The sequence below is a fragment of the Triticum urartu genome, chromosome 1A (genome assembly GCF_056163025.1).
Source record: "Triticum urartu cultivar PI428250 chromosome 1A, HENAU_Tu73, whole genome shotgun sequence".
NCBI classification, from domain to species: domain Eukaryota; kingdom Viridiplantae; phylum Streptophyta; class Magnoliopsida; order Poales; family Poaceae; genus Triticum; species Triticum urartu.
Window position 1 is genome coordinate 36,448,094 of NC_141873.1, and position 9,684 is coordinate 36,457,777.

Here is a 9,684-nt window from a genome sequence, read left to right on the forward strand (position 1 = left end):
GGGTGGCAAACGAATTTGTACGGCCGCGCTGAAATACGGTCGTGGGCTCATAGGGCATGCCTTGAGAGGGGATGCCATTCAACGAGTGTTCCTAGAGCCCAAAGAGGACGAGAAGCAAAAGCAACATGCATCGCACTAAATTATATCAATAGAGATATAATCAACGGGAAACATGCTTTAATACTGATGCATTCTTCAATTTCTCTGTAACTTGCACCTGAAATATGAATATATGATGTGCCAATATACACTGGTTGCCCAGTTTCACATCCACTACAAAAGAATTACATAAATGGTTGGCATGCATGGTACATGGTTATGCATCAATCCCTTCTTTGCCAAAGTTCATGTTGAGTTTTCTGTGGATTATTGAAGCAACTACCTTTGCCTTAAACTGATGCTTCTTTTTAGAAAGATAAAGGGTGAGGTCTTTAGTCGGATCTAGTTCAATGCAAACAACCATGCCATGGTTGCAGATATTAATGTACCTCAAGATCGATGTACTAATTTGCTATGGGGTATGTTAAACATAGCGTGACAGCCTTGGAGAGGATATAGACTTGTGCGGCATAGTTAGGTACTTAGATGAGATAACTCAACTATGTAACCATATATTCTTATCTCTATCTTTTCTTCTCCCTCAAGTTGTAATCTCCAACTGTATGTGCTATCCAGGGAGGTGCGCCCTTCTCTATAAACACGCAGCGCATCCCCTCTCGTTGAGGTAAGACATTTTCGCCTAACGCACATGGTAATCAGAGCCTCCTCTTCTTAAACCCTAACTTTTTTTGATCTCCATTAGTGCTAGCCATGTCTTCCTCCAGGGCCGTCCAATCGAACCTAAGTGGTCAGGTCACGGAGAAGCTCTCCCGGACGAACTACGTCCTGTGGCGAACCCAGATCACGCCGCAGCTAAGGGGAGCCAGGCTCTTCGGCTACGTTGATGGCACCATGCGAGAACCGGCGCGCCTCCTCGTCTCCAAGGACAAGGATGGGAAGGAATCTTCCGAGCCCAACCCCCTCCACCCCATCTGGGTCAAGGAGGACCAGCAGGTGCTGGGCTACCTGCTCAACAACCTCACCAAAGAGGTGTTGATCACAGTGACCGCGGTCACCACCGCCCATGCTCTCTGGATGACGCTGGCAGGTATGTTCTCCTCGCAGTCCTTGAGCCGCGTCAACATCATCCGCACTGCCTTGATCAATGCACAGAAGGGCACCCAGTCTGTGGCCGCCTACTTCGCCTCCATGCGGGGCCTTGCTGACGAGCTCGCCGCGGCCGGGAAGCCCATACAAGACGACGAGCTGATCTCCTACCTGTTGTACGGGTTGGACATGGATTACCAGCCCCTCGTATCTGCCCTCGACGCCCGCGTCACGCCGGTCTCCCTCGACGAGCTCTACGCCATGCTGAGCAATTTTGATCAGCGTGTCACTCAGTTCCACAGCACCGGCGGCGGCTTCAAGTCGTCGGCAAACGCGGCAACCCGCGGGCGCGGCGGATCCTCCTCTCGTTATCGGGGTCATCCTCGTTCCAAGGGCAAGCAAGGCGGCAGCAGCTCCGGTTCTCACGGCGGCCGCCCCTCCTCCACCAACAACAGGGGCCGCCGCGGCGGCGGCTCGGGCAAGTCCCGTCTGATGCGGTCCGCTGCCAAATCTACGGAAAACCTGGTCACACGGCCAGGGACTTGCTACCTCTTGAGCACTGCATTGGTTTTTCCCAAAGAGGAAGGGATGATGCAGCAAAGTAGCGTAAGTATTTCCCTCAGTTTTTGAGAACCATGGTATCAATCCAGTAGGAGGCTACGCGCGAGTCCCTCGCACCTGCACAAAACAAATAAATCCTCGCAACCAACGCGATAAGGGGTTGCCAATCCCTACACGGCCACTTACGAGAGTGAGATCTGATAGATATGATAAGATAATATTTTTGGTATTTTTGTGATAAAGATGCAAAGCAAAGTAAAAAGCAAAGGAAATAACTAAGTAGTAGGAGATTAATATGATGAAGATAGACCCGGGGGCCATAGGTTTCACTAGTGGCTTCTCTCGAGAGCATAAGTATTCTACGGTGGGTGAACAAATTACTATTGAGCAATTGACACAATTGAGCAAAGTTATGAGAATATCTAGGCATGATCATGTATATAGGCATCACGTCCGAGACAAGTAGACCGACTCCTGCGTGCATCTACTACTATTACTCCACTGATCGACCGCTATCCAGCATGCATCTAGAGTATTAAGTTAATGTAAACAGAGTAACGCCTTAAGCAAGATGGCATGATGTAGAGTGATAAACTCATGCAATATGATGAAAACCCCATCTTGTTATCCTCGATGGCAACAATACAATACGTGCCTTGCTGCCCCTACTGTCACTGGGAAAGGACACCGCAAGATTGAATCCAAAGCTAAGCACTTCTCCCATTGCAAGAAAGATCAATCTAGTAGGGCAAACCAAACTGATAATTCGAAGAGACTTGCAAAGATAACCAATCATACATAAAAGAATTCAGAGAAGATTCAAATATTGTTCATAAATAGACTTGATCATAAACCCACAATTCATCGGTCTCAACAAACACACCGCAAAAGGAAGATTACATCGAATAGTTCTCCACAAGAGAGGGGAAGAACATTGTATTAAGATCCAAAAAGAGAGAAGAAGCCATCTAGCTACTAACTATGGACCCGTAGGTCTGAGGTGAACTACTCACACTTCATCGGAGGGGCTATGGTGTTGATGTAGAAGCCCTCCATGATCGATGCCCCCTCCGGCGGAGCTCCGGAACAGGCCCCAAGATGGTATCTCGTGGATACAGAAAGTTGCGGCGGTGGAATTAGGGTTTTGGCTCCGTATCTGATCGTTTGGGGGTACGTAGGTATATATAGGAGGAAGGAGTATGTCAGTGGAGCAACAGGGGGCCCACGAGGGTGGAGGGCGCGCCTGGGGGGTAGGTGCCCCCCTACCTCGTGGCCTCCTCTTTTGTGTCTTGACATAGGGTCCAAGTCTCCTGGGTCTTGTTCGTTGAGAAAATCACGTTCTCGAAGGTTTCATTCCATTTGGACTCCGTTTGATATTCCTTTTCTTCGAAACCCTAAAACAGGCAAAAAAACAACAATTCTAGGTTGGGCCTCCAGTTAATAGGTTAGTCCCAAAAATAATATAAAAGTGGATAATAAAGCCCAATAATGTCCAAAACAGTAGATAATATAGCATGGAGCAATCAAAAATTATAGATACGTTGGAGACGTATCAGGACTGCTGGTACAGGTTCGACGAGGACGAACCCTCCTCTAAAGATGATGACAAAGTCGCTGCCGTTGCCGATGGGTCGTACGGCATTGACACCAACTTGTACCTCGACAGCGGCGCGACTAATCACCTCACAGGGGAGCTCGAGAAGGTAACCCTCCGTGAGAAGTATCACGGGAAGGACCAGATTCACACAGCCAGTGGTGCAGGTATGAGTATACGTCACGTTGGTCATTCGGTTATACGTACTCCTTCTCGTAATATTCATCTTCACAAAATTCTGCATGTCCCTAGTGCCAACAAAAATCTTCTCTCTGTTCATCGCATCACCATTGACTATCATGTGTTCATTGAATTCCATCCTTTTTCTTTTTGATTAAGGATCAGGCAACGAGGAAGGTACTGTATCGAGGTAGATCCGTGCGAGGTCTTTACCCGTTGATTCCGGAGCTTAGAAGATTCAATAAAGAAGCCCGTGGTGCTGTCAAACTCTCTTCCACACGATGGCACGATCGTTTAGGGCATGCTTACTTTTCCCTTGTTGAACGTTTGCTTAGGAAAAATAAGCTCTCGTTTGTTGGTGAGCATAATATTGAGACCATTTGTGACTCTTGCCAAAAAGCAAAAAGTCATCAGTTACCCTATCCTATTTCCACAAGTGTTTCTACTGTTCCATTACAATTAATATTTTCTGATGTCTGGGGGCCTGCCCCTAGTTCTGTTGGTAGACACACGTATTACGTCAGTTTCATTGATGACTTTAGCAAATTTTCTTGGATATACCTTCTCAAGAAGAGGTCCGATGTTTTCCAAGTTTTTAAGAACTTCCAAGCACTCGTTGAACGCATGTTCGACCGCAAGATCATTGCGGTCCAATCAGATTGGGGAGGGGAATACGATAAATTAAACTCCTTTTTCCAAACAATTGGCATATCACATCTTGTGTCTTGCCCTCATGCTCACCAACAGAATGGCTCTGCCGAACGTAAGCATAGGCATATCGTTGAAGTTGGCCTTGCACTCCTTACAGGAGCATCCATGCCCTTAAAATTCTGGGATGAAGCGTTTCCCACTGCTGTTCACATCATCAATATGCTCTGATACGTCTCCAACGCATCTATAATTTTTTATTGCTCCATGCTATATTATCTACTGTTTTGGACTATATTGGGCTTCATTTTCCATTTTTATATTATTTTTAGGACTAACCTATTAACCGGAGGCCCAGCCCAGAATTGCTGTTTTTTGCCTATTTCAGTGTTTCGAAGAAACGGAATATCAAACGGAGTCCAAACGGAATAAAATCTTCGGGAACGTGATTTTCTCACCGAACGTGATCCAGGAGACTTGGACCCTGCTCCAAGGAACAAAAGAGGCGGTCACGAGGGTGGGGGCCCCCCTAGGGCGCGCCCCCTGCCTCGTGGGCCCCTCGTTGCTCCTCCGGCGTACTTCTTCCTCTTATATATACACACGTACCCCCAAACGATCAAAACAGGAGCAAAAAACCTAATTCGACCGCCGCAACTTTCTGTATCCACGAGATCCCATCTTGGGGCCTGTTCCGGAGCTCCGCCGGAAGAGGGCCGTCATCACGGAGGGCTTCTACATCATCATAGCCTCTCCGATGAAGTGTGAGTAGTTTACCTCAGACCTTCGGCTCCATAGTTAGTAGCTAGATGGCTTCTTCTCTCGCTTTGAATCTCAATACAAAGTTCTCCCCCTCTCTTGTGGAGATCTATTCGATATAATCTTATTTTTGCGGTGTGTTTGTTGAGACCGATGAATTGTGGGTTTATGATCAAGTCTATCTATGAATAATATTTGAATCTTCTCTGAATTCTTTTATGTATAATTGGTTATCTTTGCAAGTCTCTTCGAATTATCCGTTTGGTTTGGCCAACTAGATTGGTAGTTCTTGCCATGGGAAAAGTGCTTAGCTTTGGGTTCGATCTTGCGGTGTCCTTACCCAGTGACAGAAAGGGCAGCAAGGCACGTATTGCATCGTTGCCATCGAGGATAACAAGATGGGGTTTATTTCATATTGCATGAATTTATCTCTCTACATCATGTCATCTTGCTTAAGGCATTACTCTGTTTTTAACTTAATACTCTAGATGCATGCTGGATAGCGGTCGATGAGTGGAGTAATAGTAGTAGATGCAGAATCGTTTCGATCTACTTGTCACGGATGTGATGCCTATATACATGATCATGCCTAGATATTCTCATAACTATGCTCAATTCTGTCAATTGGTCAACAGTAATTTGTTCACCCACCGTAGAATACTTATGCTCTTGAGAGAAGCCACTAGTGAAACCTATGGCCCCCAGGTCTATTCTCATCATATCAATCTCCATTACTTTAATCTTGCTTTGCCTTTTACTTTGCCTTTACTTTTTACTTTGCATCTTTATACCAAAAATATTATATCTATCAGATCTCACTCTCGTAAGTGACCGTGAAGGGATTGACAACCCCTAATCGGGTTGGTTGCGAGTAGCTATCGCTTTGTGCAGGTACGAGGGACTTGAGCGTGGCCTCCTACTGGATTGATACCTTGGTTCTCAAAAACTGAGGAAAATACTTACGCTACTGTGCTGCATCATCCCTTCCTCTTCGGGGAAAACCAACGCAAGCTCAAGACGTAGCATGCTCCCAAGTCGAGTCATAAACAATGAAACACCCATCGAGAGGCTCCTTCACATCAAACCCAACTACAACTCTCTATGTGTTTTTGGTTGTGCGTGCTGGCCTAATCTCTGTCTATACAACTCCCGCATACTCATGTTTCGCTCCAAACAGTGTGTTTTTCTAGGATATAGTGCTCAACACAAGGGGGTGAAGTGTCTAGATGTCTCCACTAGACGTGTCTATATCTCGCGAGATGTTGTCTTTGATGAGACCAAATTTCCCTTTGCCAATCTCCACCCCAATGCCGATGCCCTACTCCGCAAAGAAATTCTCCTCCTTCCACCATCCCTCACTAATCTTGATGAAGGGGAGTATAACTGTGATGATCATATGCTGACTGACTCTCAAACCAGTGGAAAGTGGTAGCGGATAATCCGAAATATCCGATATTCGTATTCAGAAAATGCCTATTCGTATCTGAAACATCCGCATCCGAACTAAAATGGAAATGAAAATTATCCGTATCCGAATTTATTAAACAAATAAAAAATAAAATATGGTAGGAGATTTTGACACAAATATGGATATGGAAGTGGATATATCCGTATCCGAATAAGATTATGGGAGGTAATTTTTAAAATTCTAGGCAAAATATTCCAATTATCCAACATAAAAGCTAAATAAGCGGTCAAATTTTATTCTTTATATGATTAAACTTATAAATTATTATGCATTACAATACTATTTATTCATAAACCTATTTATCATTGACTTATTGTATGTCACAAGTTGATTATTTTAGGTCACATAGCTATCGACTAATTTACTTAAGCAATATGTTGATATTATTCGTATCCGTTCCGAATCAAGAAAATATCCGATACGTATCCGTATTCGAATAATATCAGAGCCGCATCCGTATTCGATAACATCCGTATTCGGATTTGTATTCGTTTTGAAAATATGAAAATGAAAGTGGTAAGAGCACTATCTGATCTGCATCCGATCCGTTTCCACCCTTACAAACCACTGTGCATGAGTTGTGTGATGATGCAGGAGAAAATGGAGCAGAAATTGGTGAACAAAACGGCCTAAACAGGCCATATTTCATGTGTCCTGCCCCGAGGAGCAAATCTGTCTTGGGATCAGCAGCGGCAGACCTGCCAGCCGGATCTGCTTCGGGATCCGCTGTAGGACCGGCTCGGGGCTCCACGCCCTCCACTGCGCCCGACACGGCCGACCGCGCCTCTGCCAGCGAGTCAGCGCACACCACCCGTCCGCCTCTCCCTGGACCCACGGGCGTCCGGTTCCCGGACCAGCCGCTGTGCTACACGCGGCACGGGCGGTGCCGGTCGACAGGCGCTGGACCCACCTCTGGTGCGGTGGATGCGGGGTCTCATGATGAGGCCAGTCGCATGGGATCTTCTACGCCAGTGCCACGTTGCACGCCTTCACCCACGATCACAGAAGATCCGGCTACAGATCCAGCCCCTGGCATGGAAGTTGGTGGCTCGGGATCTGCCTCGGGATCAGATTCTGTAGCACCTGGAACTCCTGTAGCCGGCTCAGGAGCGTCTGTGGCGCGCGTCCAGGCTCCTTCCACAACACGCCGTACAAGGTTGCAACAAGGGGTAATACAACTAGTGAATTATAAAAATATTACGAAATATGGACTTGTTTGTTCCACAGGTGAACCATACACACTTGATGAAGCACTTGCGGATGAGAATTGGAAGAAGGCCATGCATGAGGAGTATATGGCTTTGAAGAGAAACAAAACATGGCATTTAGTACCTCCACAGCAAGGTAAAAATCTCATAGATTGCAAGTGGGTGTTCAGGATTAAGAGAAAGTCCAATGGCACTGTTGATCGCTACAAGGCAAGGCTTGTGGCCAAGGGCTTCAAGCAACGGTATGGTATAGATTACGAGGACACATTTAGTCCCATTGTGAAAGCTACTACCATCCGTCTTGTTTTGTCCATTGCTGTGTCCAAGGGCTGGAGTCTCAGACAGCTAGACGTACATAATGCGTTCCTTCATGGCATTCTGGAAGAGGAAGTGTACATGAAACAACCTCCTGGGTTTGAAAACCAACATGCACCCTCGTATGTGTGCAAGCTTGACAAGGCACTATATGGGTTGAAGCAAGCTCCACGAGCATGGTACTCATGACTCAATCATAAAATGCAAACACTTGGCTTTGTTCATTCTAAGTCTGACACTTGATTGTTTATTTACAACAAGTGCAACACATGTATATTTGTTCTCATCTACGTTGATGATATCATTGTTACAAGTTCCTCTGATGAAGCTATCATAGGACTTTTGAAGGATCTCGGTACATTTGAAGGATCTTGGAGACTTGCACTATTTCCTAGGGATAGAAGTGAGGAAGCATGAGGATGGCCTTCACCTCTCCCAGGAAAAGTATGCCGTGGATTTGGTAAAAAAAAAGGCTGGCTTACAAGGGTGTAAACCTTCACCTACTCCATTATCCAGCTCAGAAAAACTGTCTCTCACAGGAGGGCAAGCCTTGAGTCAAGAAGACAGCACTAAATACAGGAGTCTCGTAGGTGCACTTCAATATCTTACACTTACTGATATTTCTTTTGCTGTTAACAAAGTTTGTCAGTTCCTTCATGCACACACCACTGTTCACTGGACAGCTGCTAAACGCATAGTCAGATACATCAAGAACACCCTTAGCATTGGTCTTAACTTCAGCAAGTCATCATCCACACTGGTCAGTGCCTTCTCAGATTCGGATTGGGCAGGTTGCCTAGATGATAGGAGGTCTACTGGTGGTTTTGCAGTGTTCTTTGGTCCTAATCTAATTTCATGGTGTGCAAGGAAGAAGGCTACTGTTTCTCGATCCAGTATAGAGGCTGAGTACAAGGCATTGGCAAATGCTACTGCCGAAATCATATGGGTGCAATCTATTCTGAAGGAGTTGGGTATTAAAAGCGCTCAAGCTCCTTGCCTTTGGTGTGATAACTTGGGTGCCACTTATTTATCTGCTAATCCAGTTTTTCATGCCAGAACAAAACACATTGAAATTGATTTCCACTTTGTGAGAGAGCGAGTGGCTCAAAAGCAACTTCAGATTCGGTTTGTGCATTCCAGGGATCAGGTTGCAGATGGATTTACTAAGGCATTACCCACCAAGGGCTTTGAAGATTTCAAGCATAATCTCAACTTGATGAAGTTGTGATTAAGGGGAAGTGTTAGACATAGCGTGACAGCCTTGGAGAGGATATAGACTTGTGCGGCATAGTTAGGTAGTTAGATGAGATAACTCAACTATGTAACCATATATTATTATCTCTATCTTTTCTTCTCCCTCAAGTTGTAATCTCCAACTGTATGCGCTATTTAGGGAGGTGCGCCCCTGTCTATAAACATGCAGCGCGTCCCCTCTCATTGAGGTAAGACACTTTCGCCTAACGCACAGGGTAACCAATTACAGTGAAGTCCACTTGGAATTGGTTGGGGGCACGACCTGAACTTTATTTTTAATAATTAATTCTTCTTGCATGGTGTGGTACTACCTTGTAATTCCTGCATCGTGTAACATATGGTCTATGTTACACAAATGTTTGAAGTTATACGAGCTCGACAAGTGCCATTAGCGTGATAAGGCACATCTAGTACGAATGGGCTGGAAGGCCTATGACACAACCCAGCCCAAGCCAGAAGCAGCCCACTGAGTCAGCCGCCAAGGCAACGAGTGGGTGACAGCGGTGAGATAAGAAGAAATGGGATCCAACGAGGAGATCATCGAAAAGCGACCA

At 45.7% G+C, this 9,684-nt stretch overlaps 1 protein-coding gene across 1 annotated transcript; it reads left to right on the forward strand.

Annotated features, from left to right (window-relative positions):
* Positions 1-810: 810 nt before the first annotated feature.
* On the forward strand, positions 811-9,104 carry LOC147988830 (uncharacterized). The gene is made up of 7 exons (XM_087535995.1): positions 811-1,643; positions 3,278-3,468; positions 3,641-3,658; positions 6,948-7,268; positions 7,581-8,020; positions 8,138-8,231; positions 8,518-9,104. The coding sequence occupies exons 1-7, from the start codon at positions 811-813 to the stop codon at positions 9,102-9,104; spliced, it is 2,484 nt and encodes an 827-aa protein (XP_087392121.1).
* Positions 9,105-9,684: the final 580 nt, after the last annotated feature.

Excerpts from the sequence above, each read along its gene's own strand:
- LOC147988830 (XM_087535995.1), top strand. The coding sequence starts at position 811 with ATGTCTTCCTCCAGGGCCGTCCAATCGAACCTAAGTGGTCAGGTCACG. Across the intron at positions 8,021-8,137 it reads ATGTGTGCAAGCTTGACAAG|TGCAACACATGTATATTTGT; the intron begins GCACTATATGGG and ends ATTTACAACAAG. Across the intron at positions 8,232-8,517 it reads AGGACTTTTGAAGGATCTCG|TTTGTCAGTTCCTTCATGCA; the intron begins GTACATTTGAAG and ends CTGTTAACAAAG.